Source organism: Euprymna scolopes, chromosome 1 (genome assembly GCF_053919585.1).
Source record: "Euprymna scolopes isolate OS-2025 chromosome 1, ASM5391958v1, whole genome shotgun sequence".
In the NCBI taxonomy this organism is placed as follows: domain Eukaryota; kingdom Metazoa; phylum Mollusca; class Cephalopoda; order Sepiida; family Sepiolidae; genus Euprymna; species Euprymna scolopes.
Window position 1 is genome coordinate 191410400 of NC_136482.1, and position 16743 is coordinate 191427142.

The 16743-nt window shown below is 32.3% G+C and overlaps 1 protein-coding gene across 6 annotated transcripts in view; it reads right to left on the minus strand.

The window, feature by feature from the left end:
• Positions 1-13537: 13537 nt before the first annotated feature.
• The window catches only part of LOC145278388 (kelch-like protein 26), a 258637-nt gene continuing 255431 nt past the window's right edge, over positions 13538-16743 (minus strand). For all 6 annotated transcript variants that reach the window (XM_080130659.1, XM_080130658.1, XM_080130656.1 and 3 more), the window contains exon 2: positions 13538-15848. In XM_080130659.1, coding sequence (XP_079986785.1) covers positions 14050-15786 — 1737 coding nt within the window. In that variant the 5' untranslated portion in view covers positions 15787-15848 and the 3' untranslated portion in view covers positions 13538-14049. The remainder of the gene's footprint in view (positions 15849-16743) is intronic.

The following is a 16743-nucleotide window of genomic DNA, read 5'->3' on the forward strand; positions in this document are numbered from 1 at the left end:
TTAATGCTAAAATATCAACAGGAATACATTAGAGGAAAATGGTCCTGTATTGTTAGCAATAGGTGTTGTTTCTGTGGATGGCCTATAGGAATTTTTTTTTTTTTTTTTTTTTTTTACTTTGCATTGTATTAATATATATATATATATATATATATATATATATATATATATATATATATACATACTATTCCGACAAAATAAAGAAATATATACATATATATATATATGGTATTGGAAAAAAAAAATTACGGATCATCAGTTGTTTACCATGAAAATCTGTTTTCTTTCTTTTTTACATAGGCATCACCACATATCAAGGCCAAGAGGCCACTCGAGGATAAGGGGGGGGGGGGGGTAAAGAGAGTACAGTAGAAATTGGACAATATAGCAATCGTTAGTAATGGAAATTCGGTAAATTTGTTAACAAGTGGGACGGCTCATCAAGAACTTGTTTCAGGAATTTAAGAACAAAAAACATATACTATTGCCTACTTGTAAAATACGCTTAAATCTGATATTTTAATTTGTGTAGAATTCATATCTTTTATTATAGAGACTATTCTCTATTGATTATTATATTGTACTCAAAATATAGTAATCAAAAATTTTATCACATAAATATATGAAAATATAATTTTATGCGTAAATTTTCAGTATTTACTTCAACAATGCTCAACACATAAGTAGAGCTAGGTAGTAAGTTATAAAAATGTATATGGTAATTAAGCTACACAGAATATTCTGCATTTCATTCTCGTGAGAAATCATCAGGCTTATGGAAATCAAAACATTTAGCTCTCCAGTATCATTCAGTACTATATGACTAAGAGCAGACAGATATCAAAACTTGAAAAATTATTGCAGTTTAATGCATAAATGTATATTTGTGCATGCATAGGATTGACTTATGCCTGCCAAATTCTAATTTTTTAATTTTGACCCCTTAGCAATTTCCCCACAAGTCTGAATCCCCTATATATTAAGTTTCAAGTCTGTAGACCAAAAATTGATGAAGTAGTCTGGTCGAGATCATTCTGCACACACACACACACACACACACACACACACACACACACAAGGTCACTTTCATATATATACTAGCAGACCGCCCGAAACCAGAACATGTAATTCTCTAGCATTATCCATTATCATCAGAGCTAAAAACATATGCAAATCTTAAAATTTAAGGTTGTTAAACATATAAATGTATATTTGCGCATACTTAGAAATAACACATTTAGTTGACTTAGGACTACAAAGTTTGTTTATTTTAGTTTTGATCCCTTAACAGCTATTTTTACCAACTAAAGACCAAATCGAATTTGTTCCACAGGTTTGAATTCCTTACATATCAAGTTTTAAGTCTGTAGATGTACCTGGCGTTGCCTGGTATTAAACATAACATTAAATTCCTTAAAAAAAAAAAAAAATGAAGTAAAAAACCGGAAAGAAACTGAGACATGTGCGAGTACTATGTTTTTTTTTTTTTTTTTTTCTAAACAGTTCATTTCTTGTAAGTAAAAAAAAACAAAAAAAACTCTAGCTGAGATCGAAACCAAAACCTAAAGACAGTGAATCAAGTATGATAACCATTAGGCCAGCTTGACACGTTCATTAAAAAGTGTTTTCAAACCTACTTATTCTTAACATAAGGAAGCTGTCATGTGAACGATTCGCACATGTACAGTTGTAAAACAGTTGAGAAACAGATAAAAATTCGATGACCCTCCCCCCCTTCCCAAGTATCAAATTTTCAATTTTGATGCCTTAGCAGCTCTTTTTTCTGGATGAAAACCGATTAAAAAGTTTTACAGATGTCTGAATACTCTATATACCATATTTCAAGTCTGTAGATAAAAAATTTGTTGAATATGTGCCCTCACACACACACATTCTCACTTTTATGCATATACTAGCAGGCTGCCCGGCATTGCCCGATCATAAAATATGCTTAAAAATATTTTAATTAATGCAGATTTCATATTTATTATTATATTATATTGAACCCAATATATAATAATGATTTGAAGTTTAAAAACAAAAATAAATGACTCATGCGCCACTACCGAGAATCGAAACCAAAACGTTTAGCTTACAATTTACTTTTTCCTTTGACATTAATGCCTGAGTTACAAAGACATGTTTGCTGCAAGGCTAAAAATTAAAACATGAACCAATAGCTATTACGTTATGCATGCATATTCATAATGCCGTCGTTGGAGCTTCACCTGGCAAATTCTATTGTTTTCATTTTCACACTTTTGCACTGATTTTCCCCCCGGCTAAAAAACAAAGTTTGCATTGGTTCAAATACCCTATATATTAAGTTTCCTGTCTAGACCAAAAACTGACAGGAGTTTGGTAGGCAAAATTTTTTTAAACAAATATATATACGCATACATAAATATATATAGAAAAAAGTTTGTGTTTACTATAAACTTTTTATGCAAATATTATGCAATTATAAATCATGTAGAATATCTGCATGAATATAATTACACGTAATAGTTAACTAAAGATGATCATCCCATAAGAAAACTAGTAGGGAATTAATTAAAATGAATGTTTGAAAGAATAGTTAGTTAGATCTTTTGCAGATAAATGCAATTCTATGACCCATATATAAGAAAGTTGTATTTCCTTTTTAATAAATAGAAAAAAGGGGGTTTAATATGAATATCAATACACAAAAAAAACTCAAATTTATAGGAGTGTAGATATGTATAAACGTGTAGATATACATGCGTGTGTGTGCTTCTTTCTCTTTTTATTTTTTGTTCTCATCTAAATGATTAAAAACTTTTTTTTGAAAATATATACGCCATCTTTAAACCGCCATTTAAAGAGGGAGGATAATAATAGAGGGTGGATGAAAAATGGGAAAATGAAATGAGCACAACAGATTAAAGAAGGGGAGGAATCAACAGGTAAACTAAAAACAATCCGGTCAGCAGAGAGGGAGGGGAGATTAAAATGTTAAGTAGATATCCTGGAAGACAAGTTCAATAAACAAAAACAAACAACAAAAAAAGATTTTAAAAAAAGAAAATTTGAAAAGTAAAATACTCAACTACTAGCAGGACATGTGGAAATTCTTTCCCTAACATTTGTTTTCTTTTTGTGTTTACTATAAACTTTTTATGCAAATGTTACACAAGTATAAATCATTTAGAACATCTGCATGAATATAATTACACATAATAGTTAACTAAAGATGATCATCCCATAAGAAAATCGAAAAAACTAGATGGAGACTTATTTTTTCAAGAAAATCTATTAAAATATTCTATACTAGACTCAATCTCGTTGACACACCGGTTCTCACCAGATCACCGAAGTTAAGCAACGTTGAGCCTGGCTAGTACCAGATGGGTGACCATTTGGGAAGATTAGGCGCTGTATGTACCTTCTGGGAAGGTTGGACGTGGGGCCAGCACCCTCATCCTGTAAAAAGAACTCCTTACTACAAAAACATCTACATAAAGTTGTAGACGGTCTATGCCCCACCCCAGGGGTTGAAGGGCTATGGATGGAGACTTATTTTTAGTTAAAAGTTGATTTTTTATTTTTTCTGAAACAACTAATATCCACAATATAGTTCTTTTAGCGGAAATAGAAATAGAGCCGATTACACTTAAAGGTTTTATATGAATTCCATACATTATTAAATATTGTGGGAATAACTATTAAATTATTTTTCACTAGCAAGACCTGTGGAAATTCCACAGAATGAGAAATTATGTTTTGATAAAACTGATATTTTTCTATATAGCGCTAAAAACTAGTTTTTTTTTTGGACAGGAAAACCAATAACATGCAGCAAATATGAGTTTATTAACATTCCTATGAAAATAGTGTTCATTGCAGTTTAAATATGGAACTGACTCAAATAAAATAAAGTAATAAGTACTAATAAATATCCAGAAAGTAATATTGTGCTACATAGTTCAATACAAATAATAAAATCACATTGTAAGACACAATCTATTTACTCCCTCAGTCCAGCACCTCTTGGCAGACAATATTCTTTTTTTGCCCTGGTTCTTTTGAATGTTCCCTTTCTTTACATAATGTTTCACTGACTTGTTTCTTCGGTGAAGAACCACTGCATGCCGAAATTACTGAGTTCATCTCACACTATTAGCACTGGTCATATATTATTATAACGATATTCGAAAACGAGGCTACATCAAAGGGAGGTCATTCTCATGTTCTTGTCCAGGGTTGCCAGAGTGTTTTTTTAAAGCCAAATTTCACCTTTTTTGAAGTAGTTTGGTCTTCAAAAATTGTATTTGGCCTTTTTCAAAGCATAACGTATCATATGGCCTAATGGCCTAACTAAGAAAGGGACAAACAGAATATTATATATATATATATATATATATATATATAAAGATCATTAAATTGTTTTTTTACGGCTTACATATGAGCGTATGTATTAAAATAATGTAAAAAAGATATCAAAGTATAACTACTGTTGCTAATAATTCTACAATAAATAAAAAAAATATATCTATTAAAAACGAATAAGTGTTAGTCTTATCCCAAGATTAAATTTTTAAAATTTTTTTTTTAAGGTAGGGTGTGCAGAATCGGTTATAGTCAGCTAACGTACTTCCTAACTTCCGGCATGGCTGCTACTAGAAGTAGTGACAAGGCAAATCAGTTCCTTCGTTTTTTTTTTCTCTCATATCTATATGTTCCTTGTGCATGTACTTTTATTTACTTTTTTTTTTTTTAGACGTTTTTCTGATCGTTTTTTTTAAATTTTATTTATTAATCATTGAAAAGTCTTTTTCGGTCTAATTTTAATTAAGAATTATTGAAATTATTTTTTAAAGAATTATTGAAAACACCTTTTAAAATCTTAAAACTGTTTTGGAAATATGTATTAGATACGTTTTTTTTTTTTTATCATGTTTGAAATTTTTTTTACTTTGATTTCAACAATTTCATTTGTTATTTTGATTTCAATAATTTTATTTTCATACTTTCATAAACATATTTATTATATAAATTCAAATAAAAAAAAAAATCAACTTATTTTTATAATTTCATAAACATATTTCTTATAAAATTTCAAATAAACTAAAAACATTTTTTAATTTTGTTATTAAAAGTGCAAATAAAGACTAATTCTGTTATATAATCCATATAATTTTGTTAATTTTAATTGTATACTTTTCAATAATGTCCTTTTCTTATATTTTATTTTAGTAAATCGCTTTACAATAGAAATACTGAAGAACAATAAAAAGTGAAGGAACTGATTTGCTTTGCCACCGTTTCCGGTAGCAGGTATGCCGGAAGTTAGGAAGTACGTTAGCTGACTAATTGTGTAGTGCATAAGTGGGGGAAAAAAAAATTTTCTTCCCAATGATTTTTTCTTTCAAATTATACATTGTAAATTTGATGACTACGAATGTTATGAGTAACGTTGCCAGCTGTCACACCATTTAAGAACCAGTCCGTCTGGACAGGAATGACAGAAAGGCGTGTCTAGAAGCACAAAATTACCAAATATGGATTTTACCACACACACACACACATATATTATTGAGGTATCCTAGGTCTGAATATAGTGGCCAAACTTGACTGGCTGGACACAGCTGCCGAAGCCAAAAGTGGTGACACGAAACTGCCTGAGATAGGATCTCTCCTTCTTGCTTAACCCATTTCTTCATAATTTTTTCATCATAAGACATTAACTGACTTTTTATTTGTTTTATTATTTACTAGGTATTCAACTAGTGTTGCCCGGATGGAGATATATTGCTAGTCAGAAGGTTCCTTGAAAGAAAAGTTAAAACATTTCCAAAAACAAAAATCTGTCAGCACGTTTTTTTAATGAAAAACTATTTGTTGATGGCACTGCAATTTCTTAATCTCTACTTTTATATAAAAGAAACTGTGTGTGTATATGCGAGTTTGTTCCCTATTGGCTTCTAAACGGCTGGGCTGATCTTTTGGAAATTTTGTACAAATGTACCTTATGGCAGTGCTCTTAAATAGGTTTTGTATGGGAATGTCTTTGATAAGCATCGATAATCGAAAAAATCCCATGAAAGAAGGAACAGCCAATTTTATCTAAAGTTAACGCCTTATACAGCCTAACATCACAAGTGCACTACCACACAAGCAGAAAGGCCTGACATATAAAATCAATAGTAGATTCTTTGATATGACAGGGGCACGTTCAGAATGAATGTTTCTGTTTAGAGCACAATTGAACCATGATACCTTTGCACTTTAAACTTTAATTCAAGCTATAACATAAAATCAATAATAAGTTCTTTAATATGACAGGGGCGCATTCAAAATTAATGTTTTAGTTTAGAAGACAACTGAACCATGATACGTGACATTTTAAACTTTACTTCAAGTCATTACATAAGAAATAATTTTATAAAATCAACAGCAGGTTCTCTACAGTACAATATAAACTACAATGTATTGTGGATTAAGTCTCTGCAAGAAGGCATGTGAAGCTTCCTCTGTGCATCACGATAGGTCCCCAACTAGAGCAGGCAATCAATCGATTTGATTAAAAAATTGGCGATTTCAACGATTTTGGTGACAATAAAATATGGGAGTATGAAACATTTGTTGATCCACATTAAATCCCGGGCAACGTCAGGTCTCCCTGCTAGTGTTTCTAACAAAACAAAAAACAAATTCCTTTTTTTCTGTATTTCAAATAAATTACAAAAAAAAAAAAAAAAACAGAATTATTTGAATGTTTAAACCTTTTTCTAAATTTTTGTTTTGTGCAACAAAGAAAATCTATTTAAAAATATTAATTTCATTTCTTGCTATATTTATCTGCCTTCCATATGACAAGGCAAAACAAAAATCTTTAGGGGTTAAGATGAAACGACATTTTTCAAATGAAATAGGTTTTTACTTTGTTGCTAAATGCTAAGCTATTTAAAATTTTTTTTTTTTTTTATAGTGGTACAGTTGAAAAAAAACAAACTATTTTTGCTTTAAAAGAACAAATGAACCATAATGCTTGATTTTTTTCCCATACACTTTAATTCTAGTCAGAAATTATTTTCTATCCACAAATTTAAACATTACAAAATCATTTTATTATTGGAATCCTTTGAGATGAGTAATTTGTATATTTATTTATTTGCGGACTGTTGTTCTCATCTTCATAGTTGTTGCTTCATGACGTTTCGGACAACTATTCCTCTGGCCTTTGTTAGGCAGTTAACTGCGACTAGATAGGAATGCTGAGTATCTTAACTGTATCCTCAGTAATTACTGTCTTCTGTAGTTGTTGTCGTCTCACCACGTTTTAGACTAATCCCCTGAAACAGTTGGCCGAAACGTCATGAAACAACGACTATAAAGATGAGGATAACAATCCGCAAATAAATAAATTACAAACTCATTTGTGGATGTCAATAATTTTTTTAAACATTTGTGGATGTCAAAGGTTATAATATTTTTTTAAACACTGTTTTAGGCATATTTTTTCCCAGTATTATAGATAAAACATGTTTTTTAGCGATTTTTCCATGTCCGTACAAAGTTTGAAAGTTATTTTTAAGCTTTTTAATCTGAAAGCAATTTCTGGCCCAAATCAAAGTTTACAGGCCAAAATCAAATATTATGGGCCATTTTTGCTACCAAATAAAAGAAAAAATAATTTCCTTTGACCACATCACTATTATATTGTTATCGCCTCTATTCAGTCACAAGAGACAATGGATATGCTTGTGAAGGTGGCTGTGGATGTAATTGTAAAGCAAGGGTGGCACAATCTCCAACCACACCTCTTCTGAGTTGGCATTGCCTTATTCCAGTGGCAAAGAGAAATCCAGGAGGACTAGAAACAACGCCGAGATAAGCAGAACTCACATGCAGCATCTGGTATGGTCACCCATTTTAGTACTGACCAGGCTTAACGTTGCTTAACTTTGATGATCTAACAGAAATCGGTGTGTTAGTTGCGGTTATACCATAAATTATATCATATATCTATCAACATCTTCCATATCCAAGACAGAACACTGAATTGACCAATCAAAAGAGTAGATGAAAAACCAAATTGCAGTTGACAATAAGGAAATCTGACCTGTGGGGAAGTTAATAACTGGCCTTCAGATCTACAGTATTGGATGGTAAAATTATGAATGCCTGGGGATCACCATGTCAGATGTTGAAAAAACTAATATATATAAAATTTATAAAATCTGATGATATGAAATCTAAAATGGAGGCAGAGAGATCTAGAGGCTCGATGTTTCACCGTTTCACCTGTCTTATGCGGGCTTTCTCAAGAGGGATGGTCAATCATTGACCATCCCTCTTGAAAAAGCCCGCATAAGACAGGCGAAACATCGAGCCTCTAGATCTCTCTTTTCTTTTTTTTTTTACATGGGGATCACCACTTATCAAGGCCTGTAAAGCACTCGGGGATAAGGGTTATTTTGTGTACAATAATCAATGGGATAATATTGTAGTAATAGTTGGTATTGGAGATTTGATAAAGCATCTTACTTAGGGGGCGCTTAATCAGAAATTTGTTTATGTTGGACTTGAAGACATCCAAGTTGTAGTCAGGTGGGAAACAGGCAAACGGAAGAGAATTCCACAGGCGTGCACTACTCAGAAAAAAACTATGTTCACGGAATCTACGTTTTGATTTAGGCACAGATAAAGAGTGGGGGAAATTACTGACAGTGGTTTTAGCTAGACGGGTGTTTATCATGAAGGATTGGCGAGGGGGGACCAGAGATTGGAGTTCGGACAAGCACTTGCCATGGAAATAACGATAAAACAAAGAGAGGCTCGCAACGTCTCTTCTGTGGGAGAGAGGTTGCAGGGAAGAGAAGAGAGCATCCCCCACTAAGCCAGGAAGTCTATTTTGTACTTTGTCAAGGCAGGATAGGCTGTTTTTTGAAGCTCCAGCTCATCTTTGGGTGTACTTGGCTTTTATATTTCATATATATTTATTTTAAATCTTTGAAACAGTTACGTGGTAAACACCTGATGATCCCCTTTTCTATTTCAAGATTTAAGGTAAGGTCCCCTGTTTAAGTTTCACTTCTATATATACAGAGAGAGAGAGAGAGAGAGAGAGAGAGAGAGAGAGAGAGAGAGAGAGAGTCCCTTTTCGTATTTGTAAATTTTCCAGCAACTGACTTATATAAGTATTCAATATGTGGATTTAGTAATGAATTTAAACTACATTTTTATTCATTTCTAAATGACTAAAAGCGACTACTAGCGGGGGTGGCCAGTGTTGCCCGGGTGTTTGTAGTGTGTGTTGGGGGGAGGGGTAGATGGAAAACACAGTTTTTGTAGGTAAGTAGGATCGAACCAGAAGCCTTGAGGCGAACGTGGAAAACAAAGTGTGAAAAAAATCTGACACGTTACTCGCTAGGCCAGCAAGGGAGAGTAACAGACTGAGGTTTGATATTTATTTAATGATTAAAAACTGAATTGACCCAGGTGCGCGTATTTAATGAGGTCAAATAGAAGTAGCGCAGTTAACTTTTACTGCGAGGCAGTTTTTTGGGGTTTGTTTACCAACTTTAGCCGGTGTTGTTTCTCCAAGAAGTTGGGGGATCAGCTCTCCATTTAAAGGGGATTCCCCCTGCATTGATCAAAAGCTGATTGCTTTCTGGATGTTCCTGGCACAAGGCCAAGAAACACCTTCGCTTCAGATTAGTTCAGATTTTATACGAAAAAGCCAAACACACACAAGGCCAGCCAAAATAGCAAGAATTTTGTAAAAGTCAATGTAAATAAATCTAGACGTGACGCGCATTTGCAAATCGTAGATATTATGATCTAGGGGGTATATAAAAAAAGTTCTAAGACATAGTAAGCCTCCCGAAAAAAAACCTTTGCTGGACAGACATAAAATGTGCACACACATTTTGCCATATATATATATAATATACATTTTTATTTAGACAAACATTTTTCAGCAACATGCCTATATACGTTTCAGTTAAAGCTCTCTCTCACATATATATATATATATATATATATATATATATATATATATATATATATATATATATATAAAATAAAAATTACAATTAAATTTACCAAAATGATCCAAGATGGTAAAATTAAAGTATATTATAAATATTAAAGAATTAATATTTATAAAATTATCTCAGCCAGATGTAAAAGCTCGATAAAGCCAAATAAGAAATAGAGCTTATAATATGTTTTTATTTTCAAGTAAGATCTTTGACTTACTTGTTGTTTCATCAAATACTTCTGCATGCAAAATCCGATCCCGCATTTTGCTAATTCCTACCCTCTGATGAGAACGAAAGTATTTCTTCGAAACTCCGCGGATTAAGGACTATCCACTTATCCAGTGTTTCCTTTTCAGATTGAAATGAGTTAAAAACATATTTAAAGTGTTTTTTAACATATTTTATTAACTGTTTGCTCATATATATATATATATATATATATATATATATATTTAGATAAACATTATTTTGACAACGTTTGCATACATATTTCAGCTATCGCTATATATAATATACATTTTTATTTAGATAAACATATATATGCATATACATCTTTATTTAGATTAACATTTTTTGGCAACATACGTGCATACATGTTTTAACTACAGCCTTATTAGACTAAGAATCTTCAGACCAAGCTAAATATCTGAATGTTAGCAGACATTTACTAAGAATATTTGCTTACATTGCCGATGTATGTCTGAGTGTGTATATCTATAAACATACACTAAGCAGCATGTTTATTGGGTTGCATAATTGCAAATAATAGACTAAACAAAAAAAAAATATCTCTGATTTTGAGTTTGGCCACCTAGAATTCGATTTGTCCACCCAAGGAAATACTTATTCTTCAGATACAAGGTTCCCTGCTGTTGTTTGGCCAAAAATACTAGCTGACAAGATATTGTTATTTACACAACGTTTTGGCTGATGCAACTTCTAACCTTTTTCAGGCGTATCTTGTTAAACTCTGGAATTTTACTGTTGAACTCAAAAATCTGCATGGAATTTCAAATTGGACCCCTTATTTAATTCACAGAATTAGCATACTTTTGTTCTGTCAGCCATGACTGGGTAAAAGTCTTCAGTAATTCGCAATTGTATTTTGAGTATCAGCCACACTGAGGATTGAACGGTCAACCTCCAAAATAGTGTCATTTACAACTGAATTTTATTGGGTACATTATCTGCTATGCTACGAGTCCTTGCGAACAATTCTGATGTGAATTTCAAGAGAAAGGTTTTTGAGTTTGACAAGATACACCTGAAGAATGTCGGAGGCTATATTATCTGAAACGTTTTAATAACATTCAAGATAACGATAGTCTGAATAACCCAAATAAGGTCACAATCCACTAACCTCACAGTAGTCGAGTAATATTATCATGAAGTGTTTACTATGACTACACTTTAACAGTCGAACAGAACCAATGGGAGAAGTAGTGTTAGGACGATTAATTGGAATCGGGAATCGGAAAAATCAGAACTTTTGGAGGAATCAGTATGGAAAAAATTTGCGCCTATTTTCTGATGCCAAAAACGATTCTTTTAATTTTTATTTCATTTGGTTTAAAGCAAAATCATCCACATGCTAGTAATGATAATAATAAAAAAAAAAAATAAATAAATTTATGTATTTTTAAACTACCAATAAAACGAATATCTATAGATCCCCCCCCCATAAGTGTATTTTTATGCTTGAAAAAATATTTGCACATTCAACAAGTTTTTACGGTAATTGGGGGGGAAAAAAACACTCTATTGTTAAATATTTAGAAATTTATAAAAAAATCGGAATCAGTGATTGCATCGGAATCAGGAATTTAGTATGGAATCGGTAATTGTATCCGAATCGTTCCATCACTAGAGAGAAGTGCTAACTCAATTCATATTAACTTTTTCTGAACTGAAAAGTCGATGATCAATCTGCTACGTGATAAAGCTTGTATGCCAACAATTCTATTTCATTTTTTGTGATTATGTAACAGATGGAGAACGCAATCATTGTACCAAGTTTGAAACATATTAGCAAACTAAGACCGGCATTGATAATCTCAAAATAAACAGAGCCATAAATCACTAAAAGCAGAGGCAGGTGCGCTGAATAATTCTATTTAGAAATCACCAGAGATCGAACATGTTTTTAATTATATGAGCAGCATTTGCTCAAATTCGACATTAAGGACATTATAATAAATCCCAATGTACTCTTATTCAGACTACCATTTATTTATTTATTAATAGGGGGCTGTGTTTATTTGCTTCCCCACTGAGCAAATTAAGCATGAGGCCGTTTTTTAATGTGAAGAGTGGGGAGGAAAAAGGGGACCAGCTCCCGAGGGGTGGGAAATGGGGGCTGGATAGTGAGAGCCTCTTGGTATATAGGGTTGCCCCTAAATGGATCAGAAGCCCATTACCACAAGGACAATGGTCTTTGATTGCAGCATCTGCCAGAACAGATACTACACTTTGATCTTGTCTCAATTAGTAGGGGTGCCCGACCTTGCAGAGTTGTAAAATACACTTAAATATATTCTAATTTATGCAGATTGTGTATTTATTATTACAAAGCCAATTCTCTATTGATTATCATATTGTACCTAATATATACTATTGATTTTAAAAATAATAAAAAAATGATTTGGGTGCCATCAGCTAGAATTGAAACCAAAACATTTAGCAGTGTACTGCCAAAATTCAGAAACATAAATTTTATCCGGTCATCATCAAATTATTTGTAGTATCTTCGTTGTGTAATAATCTTGTTTGATTATGGGTTAAACTTATCGATTTCATCGATCTACCTACATTTTTTTTTCATCAACACTATTTGTCTATTCTTTCACACCCATTTTAACAATGGTCCGCAACTTCATTTGGTTTCTTTAAAAAAAAAAAAAAAAAAAAAAAAAGTAATTTTGAAATATCAATTTTTTTTTTTTAAATCCCAAAATTTTTTTGATTCTTTTAAATCAGTGTTTTTTTTTTCTTTTAAATGTAAAATTACAAAAAATATTTTTTCATGTTTTAAAAAAAGGACAAATTAAATATTTGTAAAAAAAAAAATAAATAAATAAAATAAAATGGTGATTGTCCAGAATTACTTCAATAGTAAAAAGCAAAAAAAGAAAATTTTTTATGACGTACATACCATTGACAAAACGAAAAGATCACATTCCATAACTCACACAAATTGATCAATTAGTTTTATTTTTATAAAGAAAATCATTTTTAAAAGATTTTAAGTGATTAATGAGCAATTGTAGACATTACAAGGCTGATCTAGCAAGTTTGAATTATTGTGGAGTTATCTGCTCTTGTTTCTTTAAGATGGTGACACAAGACAGTCCCTTTTTTGCTTATTCATAAAATTTAATTTTCTTAGTTAAAATAAAATTAATTTAAGTGATTTTTGGAATATGATATTTTGTTCTGTCACAGGTGCATACACCATATATATTTTTTTGTTTTTTTAATATAGGGGAAATTCTGGAGAAGAACCAAACAAATTTTAAGAAAAAAATAGATTACGTTTGCATATCCTTATTTATTAAAAACAAAACATTTTTTCATAACAAAATGGCAGACAGTAAGAAAAATTTTGTAAAAAAAAAAAAAAAAAAAAAAAAAAAAAAGAGGATTTCTAGTAATTATCAAGAGAATTCGCATCTTTATATAAAGATAAAAGTATCCGACCATCTCCAAAATATGTGTTTATCTGCAATCAATAAAAAAAATTTCCCTTTTTCTCAGGAGAAAATAAAATTGACAGCAGTTGCAGGCAAGTTTGTATTAAACGACATCAAAGAAAGCATTTTTTAATTCCTTCCTTGTAAAATGACAATTCATAGAAGTAACAACAAGAGAACAAAAAAACAAACAAAAAAAAAAAAACGGACCTGAAACTTGTTGTTCGGAATGTAAAAATTAGTGTAAAAGGAAGTCTTAAAATATATGATTCCGTTCGAGAGAAGATCTTGGCTGTGGAGAAAAAGCATACTTTTCAGAATATTTTACAAGCGTCTCCTGGAATAGCCGGTCAGACATTGTCAGGATATGCAACATTTAGAGAAACCACTCGGAGAATTTGCGGTCCAAGCATTTCGATTTTGTTTAAAGTGTTCTCTTCTGTATCGTAAGCATAGAGATGAGTATTAGTTCCGCCCACAATATAGATTTGATGGTCAAGACATGCAACATGACGTTGTAATTGTCCAATATCGTCCGGTGTCCGAAGAATTTCAGTCCACTGATTTGTTTCAATATCGTAACACTCATTATTATAACAATCGGAGAAGGAAACATCTTCCAGTGATGTGTAACCTCCGAAAACATATAGCTTGTTATTTACGGTAGTCATGCTATGACCTTGACGCGGATAGATCATAGGGGCCTTGGGCTCCCAGGCGTCCGCTCCTAAACTGTAAGCATAAAGATCGGGCAATGGAACGGGCGACTGCGGGTCATCACTGATACCACCACTCGCATAAATAACATTATCTGCAAAGGAAGAAGCCAAGTCAAATATACCAACTGGCAAGCTTGGAAGGTCAACCCATGTATTTTCTTCGGGGTAATACATTTCACAGGTATTCAGAATGGATTCAGATTCACCTTCTTCGGTAATGATATGGTTTATGCCGCATAGAGCAAATAACCGAGTATCAGATGAACAAAGGGAGAAAGAGACTCGAGGCTGCTGCATGGCACCAACCTCGATCCAGATTCTATAACGCGGGTCAAACATAAACACACGATCACTGCTACAGTAATTATCAGTGTAGCCGCCAGCGACAAACAAGAAGTTTCCCAACACGGCTTGACACGTATATTCATATCGCGTATCTAAACTAGAATTCAGTTCCTCTAAACAAATTCCTTCGTGATCAATCGTGCGATAGGCAATGTTTGTTATGTAACGATCCTCAGAGAAGAAAATCATCGCCAAGACCTTTCTCGATCCTCTTTGTAATAATTTTTCTTCATTCCGAAGGCACTGCATCGGAATGCAGAGAATATAATTCTTTGCTTCTTCGATTTCATTACGGATTTCTTCAAATTCGTAAACTTGCTTTGGTAGTAGATCAAGTTCTTCGGGTTCCATGAGACAGAAACGTATTTCCCTGAGAAGCGGTAAAAGCATTGGTTTCCTCACACATGGATCTTGGTCGACCCAATCTAGAATTAACGTAAAAAGGAAATACTCAGTTGCTTCAATGTAAATGTTCTCTCGCAGGAATGGCAGCAGCAAATTGTCGGGGAAATTAAGCAAGAATTTCGGTTGATCCACCAACTGCATGATATTTTCGGCAAGAAAACTGAAGATTTGATCTTGCATGTCACCGAGCGCATATTTATCAGCCAAAGTGTTGACGCACGTGTAATTCTCAAGACTCATGTATCTTATCAAGTAATTGCAGCACACCTCCACGATCCAATCTGTTTGGAAAAACCGAGCAACTTCTAAAACGTCTTCGATATTATCCGGACTGATCGTAATGTTTCCATGGTAGAAATAGTCCAGAATCGCGGAGAATCCTTTCGGACTTATCTCTTTGATTTCTATAGCATCTTGCTCTTTCTCTTTCATGTCGTGTCGGAACATAGCAGAAAAATAATCGCTTGCTTCCGACAAGACTTCTTTATGCACGCGGAAACTGGTGCCGCCGACTGACAGTTTTACATCACATTTTGAATCGTAAATTTTGTGAGACAACTTCTGGTAATTTGTATTAAAGTACTTGATTTTGTTGGGGGAAATTTTCATGGCATCCATTATGATTATCTGAAGATCTCTAGCGGCACAGGTGAATAAAGCCAATTCCTTGAGGATGAAATCTGTGAAGAAGAAAAAAAAAAAATTTTCAGATCAGATACCAAGAACAAAATCTCAACAGAAGAAAAAAAAATTTAGTGAATTTTTAAAAAAAATATTTATATAATAATAAAAAAAAAAAAAAAAATTACAGTACTTTTTCTAAAAAGGAATTCATTATCTGAAACACTATAATAAATTAAGATTTAACGATTAGAAAGAGCAGACGAGTGTAAAATTGTTTTTAATAAATATTGCTATTTTTTTAAAATAAATTGCAATTTTTTTTTCTTCCAAATTTTTTAATAAAATATTCATCTTCAGGAACAAAAGGACAAATTGTCCAATTCCATGAAGATTAATATTTTATTATTCGAAAATTTGAAAGTAAAAAATGAAAAGAAAGAAAAGCTTCTATTTATGCCTGACTTGTCCACCAAATTTTAGTGATAGAATGTCCAACAGTCTTTATTTGATCACTGTTTATTGATATCCTCCAAATGTGGACTCCTGCAATGCAAACACACCTTGACCCGATGCGCAAAATTGTCAATGACTTTGATATACTCTGCTCTTTGCACTGAATAATGAAGGTTTCTATTACCTTTAGTATTAAAATTTAAGATTGTTTGAATTTTGTCTGGATATTGACAATGTTGAAATTTTCTCTTCATTCATTATTTTATCTTTTCTTGAACTTTCCAGTTTTGGATATTACTCTAATCTTTCTTTTTAAGATTCTTCTTAACGAACCCAAAATATTAAAGGTAAATTACTTTTCTAAATTTCTGAGATGAAGATTGATTATTTGTATTACTTGGATTCATCGGACAACTGTTCTCATCTTGAATGCCATTTTCACAATCAGGGCTCTTGTGATACTATAAAGTGGGCCTTAGGTAGACTTGAGCCACTAAG